Source organism: Capra hircus, chromosome 11, assembly GCF_001704415.2.
Source record: "Capra hircus breed San Clemente chromosome 11, ASM170441v1, whole genome shotgun sequence".
NCBI classification, from domain to species: domain Eukaryota; kingdom Metazoa; phylum Chordata; class Mammalia; order Artiodactyla; family Bovidae; genus Capra; species Capra hircus.
The window spans coordinates 96,937,767-96,953,104 of record NC_030818.1 but is presented as its reverse complement, the minus strand read 5'-3'; the positions used below and the strand labels follow the sequence as shown (position 1 = coordinate 96,953,104).

Genomic DNA, 15,338 nt, shown 5'->3' with positions numbered 1-15,338 from the left:
AGACAGAGCCTGCCCGGAGCTGCCGCACCGGCAGCCGGAGCCGGAAGGCAGGGCAGGAGTCGAGGCGGCCCTGGGAGAGCTGGCAGGGCTCCCATCCGCCTCTCTCATCCCCCAGGGAGCGGCTGGCCCCTGTCCCCGGGCCCAGAGTAGGCAGGCACACCCTGGCCGGCTGTATCTTGCAGGGTGACCCTGGGAAAAGCACCCTTCCTCTGGGAACCACCCTGCTGTCACTGTGTATTTGCGAAGCACTCAGAAGGCACTCAGGGATGGTTACACATGATGTCAATGAGAGTAATGATGAGTCAGAATGTCTCTCCGAGAAACACCGCCCCAAAGCCAGAACACTGGAGTGGGGATCTCATTAGCTGCTCACTAGCTGTGTGACCCAGGGCGAGTCACTTAACTTCTCTGTGCCCTGCCTTCCCCATCTGCAAGGGCAGGCTAGGATGGGATGATGCCGTGACCACTCAGCACAGGCTGGACACAAACATGCTCCTCCCGTCAATTCCAAAATATGTCCTGCCTCCTGCCAGGACAGTTATTCATCCCAAGTGAGACCCACCATGAAGGCTGGTCCCAGTGCTCCCCCAACCCTGGGCCCCTCGAGGCTGAGGAGCAGCACCTACAGATGCTGGTACAGCTCTGTGCTGGCTGTGTGCCTCTGGGGATGTGTCTTCACCTCTCTGAGCCCCAGTGCTGTCACCTGGAAATCTGGGTCAACAACTGAGCTTTTCAGAACTCTTGCTAAGATGTGGGGTGCCGAGGGCTTAGCCCTGAGCCTGGACATAACAGATGCCCAGAATACATAGTAGCTCTTATCACTGCCACCTGAAGCTGCATGGGAAAATCACTGCACCTCTCAGGTCAAAATTATAAAATGGGAGATGACAATACCTGCCCCAGGGTGGTGAGAAGATTCAATGAGCTAATCCCCATGAAACCCTTATCAAAGGCAGCACACGGTGAACACTGGCCTTTAATTACAAAGTGTTCATTCAACAAATAATGTGAAGTTTGGAGCCAGGCCACCACTAGGGTACTGAACCCAAGGGGCTGGAATTTGCCTCCTATGGGATCGCTGAAAGTTTTCTCCTGACAGAATGCCTGGGCTCCAATCCCAGTTCCACTTACTATCTGTGTGATCTTGGGTAAGTCACTCAACTCCTCGGTGCCTCTTGCCTTATCTGAAAGTGAAAATAAGAAGAGCACCCCTTAGAGCGTGCGTTCACACTCATTCGCTCAGATGTCCGACTCTTTGTGGCCCCGTGGACTGTAGCCCCGCAGGCTCCTCTGTCCATGGGCTTGTCCATGGGATTCCAGGCAGGAATACTGGAGTGGGCTGCCATTTCCTCCCCTAGCCCCTCAACAAGCATCGGCTGTGATTAGTACTGTTGCTGCTGAGGTTTTGTGCTGCTGGCCTGGGTCTGCCCATCAGCCAGCCCCCTGCAGCCACACCCCCTTCTGCAGCTCCCAAACTTGGGAAGTGTTAGCCCCTGAGAGGCGCAACGAGTACCCTGCAGAACAGAGGCTTCTGTGGGCTTCCTCCGTTTCCCCAGCAGCTGGAACACTCAGGGGAAAAAAGCTCCAAGCCCACTGGGCTTGTCAAAGCAGGGCCAGATTTACTAAAACCAGGTTTGGATGGTAATTTTGCGGTCATAACAACTATTTTCTTTACATACTGCTATAGAAAGGGGAACCCCCGGCTTTAAAAAAAAGTCCTAATTGAAGACACCATTGAGCGTAAATATGCTGGAGTTTTTAATAAAAACATGACGGAGGAAAACATTCAAAGCTCAATAATCAGAAGCAATTTGCGTTGTGAGTGGAGATACGTCATTCCCACTCCCCACCCCCTTGGCTGGGCTCAGTGCGGGACTGGCAACTTTAGACCTATGGCAGAAATAATGAACAGCAGCGAGGCTCAGAGATAGCCTGAAAAATATCCTGGAAAAGAAAAACATATGCCAAAGAGTGTGGTGCAAAAGTCATATTTCATGCCTGACTTTAGAGAATGTTAATAAGGATTAGAACCATACTCCAACAGAACAACTATCAGTCAAGGCAGGTAATTAATTTTGCTTCAGATCTTTGCTTGGGAAAATGAAAGCGGGAAGTGTTACTTCACAGCACAGAGATCCCACCACACTAGAACAACTCAGAGAACTTCCAAAGCCATGTCCCGAGCCCAGCTGAAAGAAACCTGGCTGACGCTGGTGGGTTCCCCTGATCTGTTGCCATGTAGATTCGGGGATCTTTTCCGAATCGTAACAATATCAAACATTTTAACATTTCAGGATTGGTTAATAAATATGATTAAGATAACACGTCCCAAACCACATGTCCTCTGCTAGGCCTCCAACATGTGGAAGACAGATGTGTCTTCTGTGCACAGATGACCCAGCCGGCTGCTCCCCCGAGGCAGGGACCTTGGGAGACAGAGCCCCGAGAGGTCCTGGCAGCCCAGTGGCCCTCTGTGGCCCTGGTCACGTGGCTGGCCTCCCTGTGACCTGCTGTAGAGAGGAAGGGCCAAGCCCAGGGGGTCTTGGAGTCTGACACTTGGGGGACAGAGAGATAATGGGATGTGGCACGGTGCCACCCGGCTCTTGTCCTTTGGTGTCCCAATTTAGAAGATAAAATTCCCAAACCCACACAACTCCATGCTATCCAGAAAGCTTGCAAAATCATTTCATCACAGAGGCGTTACCCACCTCTAGGAACTGGAATTGTAGGGCCTTTTCTCAGTGGTCTGAGGTCAACCCCCCTCCCCCCACCTCAGTGGCCTCAGCCCAGGGGAACAGACAAGGTCACTGATAAAGCCAGAGCCTAGAAGAGGGTTCTAGAAAGAACTGTGGAGTTGGCATACAGACCCCTAACTGGGCAGTGGAATGAGGTTCCTGACTCTGTTTTGCTACCACTGAAATGCTGGGCTATACCTGGCTACACCTGGGCCTCATTTTCCCATTTCTACAAGGATCTTAAAGAGGCCCTCAGCTGGGATACTCTAAACCAGCCCAAGGTCCCACTGGCAGGTGTGGTCTGTCCTCTGAGGTCCTTGGAAGCCAAGGAGAAAGCCAGGTCCTGGAGACCAGGGCAGGGAGGCCTGGGCATGCCACTGCCTACCGCAGGACTCTAGTTCTGGGGTGGGGGGTGCAGCAGGCTCAGAGCCAAGGTTCGTGTGGGTAAGGACCTCTCTCACCCCTGACCACCCAAGGCCCCGCCCCCAAAGCTAGTTTCTGGGCTAACCTGAGAGCCAGCCTCTGTCTTAGGTTTCCCTAAGAGCTAGGAGGGAGGAAGAAGTTTGCCCAGATCAGGCAGAAGGGTTAGGGTGAGGATCCGAAGAGAGAAGGAGGGCAGTCTACCTTAGTGGTAGAATGAATGAATGAGTGAATGAATGTCAGAGAGCGGAGAGGGCTTTCAGGACCCATCACAGCAGGCAGGCTGAGGACAGGGCACCTCCTGGAGAGGAAAAAGGCCACTCGTGGTCCCGGAGAAGGGGCACTATGACCTGGACGAGTCCAGCTGCCATAGGGCACGGGAGGGTAAGTCCCAGCCTCCTGGTAGCCGTGGGAGGGTCTCCTTTGGGCATCGCTCAGTTCTCAGAGGCTACCCTGGAGGTCAGGCCCCACCTTAGCTGGACGTGGTCAGGACTGCCTGGTGGAAGAACCCTGTCTCTCCTTCTTTCAGCTGTGACCCGCTGGTCACTGACTGCTGCGTTGCTGGCCACCTATCACCAGCTGAAGCCTTGGCCTCCCTGAAGACCGCAGGCCTCTCCCCTGCCGCAGGAGCCCAGGCCAGCGGGCAGACGCTGCGAGCCCAAGGCTGGCCCGGCTGGGCTGATATGAACCATCTGCGTTGTCTTAGGCCGCCCCTCTGCCCACTGTCCCTCTGAACTCGGCCGGTTCCCGCGGGCCGTTTGATGCCTCGCAGGGTCACAGACCCCCGCGCACAAATCACCGCCGCGGGGCTGGGGGTGGGGCGGAGGCGCTGAAACCTAATCCGCAAAGTTTGCTCTGCCGCCGGCGGCTCGCTCCTTCCCCTGCTCGCTCGACCACCAACCCCCCTTTCCAAACAAGGCTTATTTTTCTTGCCAAAAAAACAAAGTTGGTATCAAGTGTTTCGAGGGAGAAAGTCTCTCCCCCACCCCTGGCCTGGGAAGAAGGGCTGGGGCTGGCTGCTGGCTGCAGCAGGCACTGCAGAGGGGGCTGCGGCAGAGCACCGGCGGGAGGTGAGCTCCGAATTCCCAGGTCCGCTGGTCCCCTTCCCAGCTCTGGCCGGTCCCCATGCCCTTCTTCACAGCCGCAGCCCTGGCTGTTTTTTTGACCCTGCCCGGGTTCCCTGGTTGTCCCCTGCTCAGATGGGGCTCCCTCCTTGGGGCTCTCTGTCCTAGAGTGACCAGAGATGGAAGCATCACTTCCTGCCCCTTCTCCCTCCCCATAAAACAGCCCTTGCCTGTCGCTTTTACGAGGTGACACCCTGCTCTCAGCCCGATCCTCCCCACTCCCGGAGCCTGGGCTCGAGAGGGAGGAGACTGCGTGCAGTCAGGCGTCTCCAGAGCGCTCCCAGGGCGCAATGGGATCCCCGGGAGGCTGCCCCAGAGCACAGCCTAAGAGCTTTAAAAGGAGGCCAAGGAGCCGGGTATACGAGAGACAAATTCCTTCGAAATACCCCCACCCAACCCCCCCCCCCAACACACACCAGTTCCGTTGACTCTGGGGCTTTGGGTCTGAGATCCTAGAAGCCAGGCGGGAGGTCGCCGGCCCGGTCCCCTGGAGGGGCGCTGAGCGGAGCCCCGGGGGTGCGGGGGTTTCATTTGCTGGGTTCGTTTTGCTTTTGGTGGTTTTCAGCTTGTGCAGCGACCCGGAGCCTTGCGCCGCGACTTCTAGGAAGCCCGTGGCTTCCCACTGCGCCCCGAGGCGAACGCCAGCGGCTAAAGTCCGCAGCCGCGCCCCCGCTGTTGGGCTGGAGATCTAGCTGGTGGCCAGAGCTCAGGCAGGGCGGCGACGTCGAGGGTCCGGTCGGTCGGTGGACCTGGCTGGATCTGGGCGGCCCGAGCGCCGCTGAAAAGATCTGCATACTGTGGGACAGGGGTGGAGGCGGCGGTGGCGAGTATAAAGGCGCCACTGGCCCAGCGGAGAAGCAGGTTTCCGCAGGGGTTGAACAAAGGAATTCGCCCTCAGAAGAAAGGGGCCCAGCGAGTAGGCTGCGAACAGTCAACCCTGAGACTCCCAGGGGTACCAGCTTGGCGACATCAGTCCCAGGGATCCAACGAAATCCGCCCCGCGGAGGGCCCCAGCCTGGTTATCTCCCTCCGGCCTCTCCCGGCTTCTCAATCTTGCTTTACAGGGGATGACGGGGGTGCACTGCCCAATGCCACTTCTGCTGGAGAAAGGGGACAGACAGGGCCTGTGTCCTCTGTCAATGGAGGCAAAAAAAAAAAAGAAAATTCCCACCAACTTGTATCCTCTGGTCCTGGGGCCTTTGCCCCCATTTTCCAGAAGCTGACAATTGAGGCTCCCGAAAAGCATCCCCTTCCCCCACCTTTGGTGGAATGCCTGGCGGGCTCCGGAGACCCAAGCACAACGGGAAACGAAAGGAGCCTGGGGATGGGGTGGGGGGCACAGGGCTGGAGGCCCCCTCCTCTCTCCACCCTCGGAAGGGGTGGAGGGGACACGGTTGTAAGGTGCTCGGCTTCTTTTCTCTGCCTGACATGAATAAGGGGATTAGGACGGCAAGTTTCCGTCGTTCACTCCGTCGGACAAAGGGCCCCGCAGTTTGAGCGGCGCAGACTCTGATTAAACGACAGAGCCCTGTCACTCAGCACCATCCTAGGTACTTGTGTTCGTGACATAATCTTATTAGAAGATAAAACCGGCGAAAGCCTTTTCATAATGAAAAGTTACATTTAATGGCTGGACTCGCCCCCCACTCCCTCCCCGGACCCTGCTCGCCTCCCCCCCGTTGCTGTTGGATATGGCTCGCCTGTAATTGGCATTTAAAGCACCAAGTCCGGGAGAAAAACGGGGTTTAGGGTTTTTGTAATCCCCCTAAACTGTCTTTGTTCGAAATCTCCACAGATACAAGTCTGTTAAGAGTAAATATTTGTGGATTGATACAACCCCATTTCCCCCCTGCAAACCAAATCTGAAAAAAAAATCCGCTCTCCCGCCGTGCTTCGGCCGGGGGCGCAGGAGGGAGGGCGCTGGGTCGGCCCCGCGTGGGCGCGCGGGGAACTCAGCTATCGGGGTGCCACGCCGCCTCCAGGAGCTGAAGGACTCTGCACCTTTCTGCGGCGGGAAAAAAGGTCTTGGACGCTTTTTTTTTTTTTTTTCAATTTTCTATTCCCTCGATAAACAAACCTCCCGATCTCGCTGCTTTAGGGCCTGCCCGAGGGGGTCGATTGCAGGGCTTGGGGAGGGGCGAGGGCTTTGCTCAATTCCGAATGAAAACTCGAACTCTCTCCACCCGCCTCGCTCCATTCCAGGGGGTTTAAGTGGCTCGGAGGGAAGTCCTGGGCCGCGGGAGGCCCCGCCCGGCAGGGCTCTTTGAGTCCAGCCCAGGAGAACGCCTGGAGCCGCCAAGGGCCCCCGCAACGAGGAGCCCGAAGGCTGCCGCGCGGGCCCCGGGCTCCCGGCTCCAGCCCAGCCCGTCCCGGGATCGGGTTCCTTCATAAATCAGTGGCTGGGTGAAAGGGCTGCGCTTTAGAAAGGGCAGGACCGTGTGCGCGTATTAGAGCGCGCGGTTCCCAAATCCGGGCTAAACCCCTGGTGACACCGAAATTCATCAACCGCCGCTGGCGCCCTGTGGCTCGGCCAAGGATCCCGGGAACCGAGGAGCCGGGGAACCGAGGAGCTCGTGCACCTCGCTGCCCCAATTCGGGGGTAAAGGAGAACGAGGAGCAGGAACTCTCCGAGAGGGGGGCCTGGAGGAGAAGGCGGGCGGAGACCACTGAGAGCCGCCCCGCCTGAGCGCCGAAGGGGGGCGCTGAAGGCAGCTCTTTCGCCCCGAGAAAGGCAGTTATTCTAACCTTTTTCCTTCTCTGGCCTTACTGGGGCATTCCGGTGGAAGAGAGCAGTGATCCACCCAACTCCATCCCTTCCAAACCTCCGGCGCTGACACTGCTCCCCCACCTCCCTCTGGGTGCTCCAGGGAGAGTCACAACGGCCTAAGGTGGGAACGTGGAGCTTCCAGAAGGTCAGGAGTGAAGGGGTGCAGGGTCCCTACTGCTTTGGGAGTTAGCCCCATCTGGGGAAGAATCTGCTACAGAGTCACTCTGGACTTGGGAGAAGTTATTAACTCTCCCAGCCTGGGTTTTCTCACCAGTACACAGAGCTGCAGCAAAAAAGGTGAGTGTCCATCCAGACACTCAAAAAACACCCGTCGTTTTCCTTCCAGATGCACTTCTGTGGCCTGATGCTCCGGCGTTAGTACAGCTAACCTACCTTATTAGGAGTTAGTAACACCTACCCTGGCAACTTCCAGGGTCTGCTGGGAAAAACTGGGAACTTATGTGCCTCATCCACAGTAATGGGGGTCCATCCACAGGCTGCTGACTGCCTGCCTCCAAGGACCAGCTTCTGATGGCCAGCCCTGTGCCGGCTTTGGGGTTCTGCAAGGGGAAAACCCCAAAACACCAGTCCAGACCCGGGTGAGAAGTAAGAGGGTGGGCAGGGCTGTTCTAGGAGGTCGGTTTAGGAGGCTGTGCTCCTTGGGCCTCCCACTCGGGCAGACAATGCATTCCTGCCGGGCAGGGCGCCTCAGGCTTCCATCCCAGGCAGGCAGGCAGGCAGGCAGGAAATATACATTGACTGGATGCCGAAGGTAGGCTGGCATCTTTGGGTTTGTTTCACTTTTCCTCTGAGCAACCCAGTGAGATTGGAAAGATCACCCCTATTACACAGAGAAAGAAAACTGAAGCTCCAGAAGAGGCATCAGCTTTCCTAAATGGCCTTGGCCTGCGTTACTGGGAGCCAGAGACATTCTCAAGCCCGGATCTGTAACTGCCTTCTTGCTCTTTGAGAAACTGTGTCCCCCTTGGAGGGCCCGCCTTTTGGAGGAGGTGGCCCCAGAGCACCCTGGTCCTCTCCGTCTCCATAGGCTTGGGCAACTCCAGGCCTGGGTGGGTGCCCACACCCCGGCAGCCCAGTAACTATGGCAATCCAGGAGTCACATGACAACAGTCACGGAGTCCCCCTTGAAAACCAGAGGTGGGAGAGGGGAAGGGCAGTCACACCCAGCTCATCCAGACCGGTGGTGATGCTGCCTGGAGGCGGGCAGCGTCAGCAGAGGCATTTGGGATTGGGGGAGGCGCCCTGGCAGCTCGGTGTTCCAGCATGCCCACTCATCTTCCTGCACCTAGTGCGCTGCTCAGCGGTCTCCTCACCCCGGCCCTGGTGGGCACCCTCCCCGGCTGGCACCCACCTCACAGTTCCTGAGGAAACCTCTGACAGCAAGGCTGGCCAGGAAGCAAACATCTTTGTTTCTCCTGGAACCTGATTCCAGGAACCGGGTCCCCATCCCCCCTCCACCACCGCCCCCAGTTCACCAAGCGCCAGGCCAGCCAGGTGCTCTGCCATCAGCCGGCACATTTGGTCCTGGTCTGGGCCTGGCTTCCAATTGAGACAAAGCCCCCTCCCCTCCTCAATGTGCGCATACACGTCCCCTGGACCCTGAGACTCCCCTACCTCTTTTCAGGGCCCCAGGGTCCACCAGGCAGATCCAGCGGCTGCCAATCAAAAAGCTGAACAGAAATGGATACAATATTGCCCTGGGAATTACAAAGGAAGGGCCTCTGCAGAAATTTATTTGTACTGATCAGGCGACCCAAAGGTAAAGGGCAGTGAGGAAGTGCTGTCAGCCAGGCCTGAAACTCAAGAAAGTTGCCATTCGGAGCACAGTGGCCCCTTATACCCCTCCACTCCCAACACCGCAGTAGTTAAAGCAAACACAGGCCCTTCACTGCCCTGTCAGTTACACCTTCCCCTCAAAATTACACAAACTTTGAAAGATTTTTCTGAGAGGAGATGGATGCTTCAGGAGACTTGAGGTCAAGGCTAGGCTGTTTAAAGCATATCATTAACAAATAAACATTTACTGCAAAAAAAAGAAAATGGAGAAAAACCCTATAGGCCACCGGGGAACCAAATCATGTTGCTTTTGGCCTCAAATGACAGGAGACATTTATGACATGAATGGAGAACACCAGCCGGCCGATGAAATGGCAAACGTCTGCCACTTTGCTTCCTCTGCCTTCGTGAATCAACTTTTTCAAATATGGTTTTCAGCCTTGCCCTCCCCTCCGTACCACCACCTTCCCACTTCTGACTGCAGTGGCAATAAATACACATAATTTTGGTTTTGCTCTCTGCTGCCATCAGCACAGAATCTGGAGGTTGGAGAGGGCTGGGTCAGCCAGAGAGCCAAGGGCCTTGGGTCCTCCAGCACCCTCCATTGACTGACAGCTCACAGGAACTCCTTGGATGAGTGGACCATCCCTCCTTCTTCCTCCCCTAAAGCTGAGGCCTGATTGTGGTGTCCAACAAATTGGAGGTTATAACTCATGTCACTGAGAGTATCTTCCATCCCTCCGCCTAACTAATGCCAAAGTAGGACTGGGTGGTTGTGCGTGTATGTGTGTGTTTTCCCTTTTCTGTTTTAAAAACCTCACAGCTGCAGGATAGAGGAAGTTCCCTGGGGAAGCACTGCCAGCTCTTTATGGACCAAAAAACCTCCCTGGGCTGGAAGAGCCTTCTGATTGCCTGGGCTGGTGTTTCTCACCTGAAAAACGCACAGATCCCTGGATCTCTCCCACACATACCCTCTCTTCGGAATCCCCCCTGCAGCCTGGGAGATGTCGGTTGAGCTTTATTTTCTGTCATTTGAATCACAAGAGCAAATGAACATGAACAGCTCTCCAAATACTAAATTATATTATTGAGTGTGCTTTTCTAAGTAATATGTAGACCCTGGAGATTCCAATGGAAAGATCTTTGATTCAGCCCAACCTCCACACGCTGCTCCCCGCCCCCCTCACAAGAAGGAATAGGCCAGGCCCACCCTGCTGCCCGCTGCCCTTCTTGACAATGCACAGTTGGCATTTGTTTCCACTCATGTCATCAGAAGCTTTTCTACCTCTATGGAGGTTCAGGAGAGGATACTGGATCCCATGAAGTATGGAACATTTACTGAAGCTTCCCCACCCCCACTGGGGTACCGGGTGTAATCCTCACAACGTCCCTGAGAAATTATATCGTCACCTCCATTCTGTGGATGGAGAACCTCTGACTCAGAGACGGGCAGCCGCTTGGCTAAGATCACACAGCTGCTGAGTGCTGAGGCCGGGAGGTGACCTCGGGTCTGTCTCAGTGTCCCACTCAGGCAAAGGGAATGGTTTTCCCAGGGGTGTCCCTCATCCTTCCTACGGCAAGCCTAGCATGCCAGCTGCCCTCTCTTTGGCATGGAATCCATGGGTGGTATGGTGTGTGGCCTCGGAGCCAAGGCATTCCTTGCCATGCTGATGGTGATAAAGCAACAACAATAATTTCCAGAATATTAACAATGTGCCAGGCAAGATGCCAGGTCCTTTGGGGCACATTATCTCCAATCCTCATAAAAATACTTCTCCCGTCCCAGGTGGGTATGTCCCCCATTTTACAGAAGAGGCTCAGGTAGGTGTCGGGGCTCAGTGGTCCCAAGCCTGGCTCAAAAGGACACACAGGAGGGAGCCTCACGTACCCCAGAGGAGATTCTCACAGCTTGCTTCCCCCACTCGGGAAAAACCCAGCAAACAAATTAGGCTACACCAGCCCGGAGCCTGGGGAATACAGGGTGAGCCAGGAGTCAGCTGTGAATAATGCATCCGTTCAGCAGCGGAGAACTGCAGCCTCAGGAAGGCCCTTGCTTACCCTTCCGCCTGCAGCCAAGTTGCTGGTGCCCCCCTGGGGGCCAGAGGGCCCCTAGATTTGGGCTGGCACAGGGATCCCCTCAGCCCTTCCATGTCCAGGGAGAGCACTCAAGAAGTCTTTTAAGTAAGGCAAAGCGCTGGCTCTTCCTTCTAAGGAAATCCGTTTCCAGGACAGGCCCACTACTCTACCCCAGGCTGTGGGCAGGGATGTCATAGCTTGAAACTAGTCTGCTGGGAGCGATGCCAGCTGGGGTACCCACTGGTGGAGGGGATGCTGCTGGTGTAACTGGCGCCCTCCTAAAGGAGGCCTCCCAAGCAGGGAGAAGCGGCCGCTAGCAAAGGCTGGGGCCTGACTTCGCTCTCCCCATGCGCCACACCCGGTGCTGGGAGGTGAGGCGAATCTCCCAGGAAGGCCTTTCCCGGTGTAAACATTTCCCAGGAAAGGAATGCACTGGGGAAGACTGGGGTTGGGCCACTGAAGCCACAGTCAGCTGGAGTAAATTAAAAAAAAGAAAGAAAGAAAATCACCCCAGGATTCGGACAGCTTTTTTGGTGAAACTCAAGCAAAGCCTCGCTGCCCCACTCTCGCCGCTGTGGAGGCATCCTACCTGGGCAGGCGAGGCCCAGGGCACCGTGCGGGCCCCACGGAGGAGAGGCGAGGCCGCCCGGGCAGGCCCGGCAGCCGAAAGGCGCCGCCAGCCCTGGATGCCGAGGTGGGCGCACAGCGCACGCAGGCTCCCGCTGGCCGCACACCGACGAGGCTCGGGTGGCCAGATCTGGGAGCTGTCTTCCAAGCGATTAGGCTCCATTTTGTGACAGATTTTTGGACTCTGCCAACGACCATCCCCCCTTCCGGAGCCTCCTCCCGGAATTCGCCATCTCCTCGGGATAGAAAGATAGAAACCCTTTCCAGACGAGCGACAGACGGCAGGAAAAGAGAGTTACGTAATTCTATTTGGCTAAGCGGCAAAAGAAAAAAAACAAAAAACAAACGAGGAGGTGGGTAATGTCATTTTTAAAATGTGTTCTGGGGTGGAGGAAGGAGAGGGTGTTTGTGTTTGGAGGTTGTGGGTCTTCCCGGTTTCTAACCCGATTTTCTACCCGAAACGGAGCTTGCGCTGCCGAGGGGCCAAAGTCTGGGGCACAGCTGAACGATCCGATGCTTTTTTTCTCCCCTGAAGGAGACTCCCCCCAAAAAACACGTAACTGAGAAAAAGAAGACTTCGAGTGATGCGTGAAAATGCCCAAATGTCCGTGGCCCGCTCTCCACTTTGCAGGATCAGGATGTGCGGGTGGATTTTTATCAAATGTTATTAAGTGCGCCCGAACGTCAATTAATCACCCCCGTGGTGCGTAAAACAACGTTGTGTCTCTGAGTGTTCCGGATCTTTAAAATAAATCGGAAGGAGGAAGAGACGCTTAATAAAAATAGGAACCTCTTTCCAAGGATCGAGCCCCGCAGCCCCTCTCAAGGCGAAGAAACAGTTTTCAGAAGTTTTTTTTTTTTTGGGGGGGGGTGTTAATTTCCCGATACCGCTGACGCAGACTCAACAAAATCGAGAAGGCACATTTCTGAGCCCACTTGCCTGCATTCTCGTCTGAAAAGCATTTACGCACAGATGCAATAAATATGCATCTGCTATCCTCAAAGAAAAAAATAAATCGTGAAATACATTTTTATTGTGCAAAGAACATCACTTCCCAGTGAGCCTCTGCTTGCCTCTCTGCCCTTGCTCTCCCACAGAAAAGATCCACCGGAGGATTTGTCGCCAGAATTGTCTTGATAACAACCCCCCTTCTTCCCCCTCCTCCGCTGGCCAGCCTAGTGCAGATACCTGACTGGCATTATTGGAAGAAAGGGGGACGAGGGGAGGAAGACACCATGAGAGGCATGAATAATGCCTGCCTGCTGCCCACAGGACCTAGACTCTGTGCTGGAGATTCACCCTGACCCCAAATTCACTTGCAAACACACCCCTACTGCACTGAGGGAGAAAGCTCTTAGGTACCTTTTTTTCTATTTTAAACAAATATACTTTCAGCAAAGCAATAGTTGTCTAATGCTTAATTGTTTTGTAAAATGAGGGAATTGGCCTTTCAGCTTTAAAGGATCATCCAGCTCAAATTGTGTGACTTTACAATTTCCTGCTCTGAAGAACCAGGGGGGCACCTTCTCCTTGTTTTAAAGAAAATTGCTATGAATGACTGGGGTGTGGGGAGGAGAGGATGGGCAGATGGGTACAAGAGGCTGGAAAGAGTCTTTACAAAATGTAAAAAAAAAAAAAAAAAAAAAAATTTTCCCTAAAACTTGCACAAATGATTTGGAGGCCTATTTCCAGTTTTCTGGGCCTCCGGCCCCCACATGTTGAGTTGTCCAGGCTGAGCTGCCCTGGGCAGTGGCACCACCAGAGCCGAGCTTGGGCAGGCAGAGCCAGGCAAGGGGTGCAGGACAGCAGGATGTATGTGGACTGGAGGCTGGTGAGCCCCGCTGAGGGGACAGTCCCTGGGGCCACCCCAAAGCCTCTGACTGCACCTAGCTCCAACTACTTTCCTCCTTTTCTTTATACTATGCCTGCCTGTGGCTGAGCTGACTGGTGGCCTCAGCTTCTGGAACTAGAACCTATCAGTCCAGGGCACAGCACAAACCCCATGAATGGTAGTGTGCCTAACCCAGGGTGCTCCAGAGAGAAGGGCAGTCTTTGGGGACCACATAGAGCCGGCTCAGGACAGGGCCCCAGTTCCTGCCTGCAGAGCCCCCCAGCTGGCAGGAAGAGCGAGGCACAAAAAGCAGTTCCTACTGGGCCCCTGGACCAAGGGAGCACAGAGTAGGTACTAGTGGAGGGCTCAGCCGTGGTCTTTTGAAGTAGAACCCGATGCCCTCTCCAGGGCTCTGGCCTGCAGTCCCACCTATTTCCAGGTCTCAGTCAAGCTGCTCCCCTTTCCATCAGGGTGTGGATTTCAGGACAGTCCCCGAGCAGAGCGGGTAGGCTGCCCTTGCTATCGATACCAAGCACTGGCCGCCCTGTCTTTTCTCAGAGGCTTGGGCACACACAGCCCCTTCTGAGCACCACACCACCTGAGCAGCCTACCCACCCCACAGTCCTATCGGAAATGGTTTTTTGGGCGTCACTGCAAAGTTCTCACGGGCACCCACTAGTCGCTGCCCTGGGCATCCCCACGCCCCTCTTCCTGCTGTTGCTCCCCTCCGTCTCCCTCTTAATCACACAACCAGGCACAAAACCCAGAGGGTCAAAAGAAACAAAACAAAGACCTGAATCTACTCTTATCTACCCCACGCCCCCTGCCAGACAAATCCATAGTCTCAGCTAAAAACAAAAGCCAAGCAGGTAGGGCTCAGCTCAGTCTCTGGCCCCAACCCTGAGAGGCTTGGGCTGCAGGCGGCCAAAGCAGGCCAGCCCTCCTCAACATACACACACTGCAAGAAAGAGGGCCTGCTGGGGAAGGCCGACTTGGTCAGCTCCTCACCCCATGGGGAGCCCAGATTGTGGTTTGCCACCTCTTAAGGTCCTCTTCCTAGACAGCATCTCCAGCCAACAATAATTATGTGTGCAGGATTCCCGCATGGAACGGTCTGGGGAGGGCGCACACCCTTTTCTCTCCATCGGGGACTGAAAAGGCAGCAGGGAGCCTGGCAGAAAGGGGGCATGCCCGAGGGCTCCCGCGCTTCAGCACCCTGGCACTCCACCCCCTTGCTTCAGCAATCCCCAACCGACACAAACCCTGCCTTGGGGCTGGGGAAGCACACCGCCAGGGCCCGGTTCCCTAAAGCACTGCTTTCGTTTGAAAAGCAATTCTCGGTCCCCAGTGCAGGCCTCCGTGAAGCCAGGCCCTGGTCCCACGACCGAAGCATCGTATCCCTCGCTCCACTCAGGGCCTTGTCCCGCGCACTCCAACCGGAGCAGCCCAGCGCAGGTTTCCCGAACAAAAAAGATGGCAACTAGGGGCTGCTGGAGGGTCCCGGCCACCCCACCGGGGTTAGCCGGGCCGGGATGGTTCTTCCCTGGAGGGAGACGCGCAACCCGCGGAGTTCTCTCTGGAGTTGACGGGCCCAGCTGCGCGCGGGGCCGGCTGCAGGGGGTACGCGGGCCCCGGCCGGGCAGAGGGGCGGCCGGGCTCGAGTGTCGGGCGGCGGGGAAGGAGGAGGACGCGAGGCGCTTACTGTTGGTAGTCTTGTTTGCAGTACAGTTTCCGATCCCGGAAGTAGCAGCTGGTGGTGAGGGCTTGCTGACACGCCGCGCACTGCAAACATTCCTCGTGCCAGGACGACTCGTTGACTCGCATCAGGAAGCGGTCGGAGATGGGCCGCTGGCAGCCCTCGCACACGGCGGGATGCGGGCAGTCGGAGCCTGCAGCGCACAGGGCGAGAGCCGGGCCGTCAGCGCCTACCAGCCCGGCCCAGCGTCCCGATCGCGCTATG

At 56.0% G+C, this 15,338-nt stretch overlaps 1 protein-coding gene across 2 annotated transcripts in view; it reads right to left on the bottom strand.

Moving 5' to 3' along the window:
* Window positions 1-15,338, bottom strand: part of LMX1B (LIM homeobox transcription factor 1 beta) — an 86,319-nt gene that overhangs the window by 70,019 nt on the left and 962 nt on the right. For both annotated transcript variants that reach the window (XM_018055785.1, XM_018055786.1), the window contains exon 2: window positions 15,081-15,267. In XM_018055785.1, coding sequence (XP_017911274.1) covers window positions 15,081-15,267 — 187 coding nt within the window. The remainder of the gene's footprint in view (window positions 1-15,080; window positions 15,268-15,338) is intronic.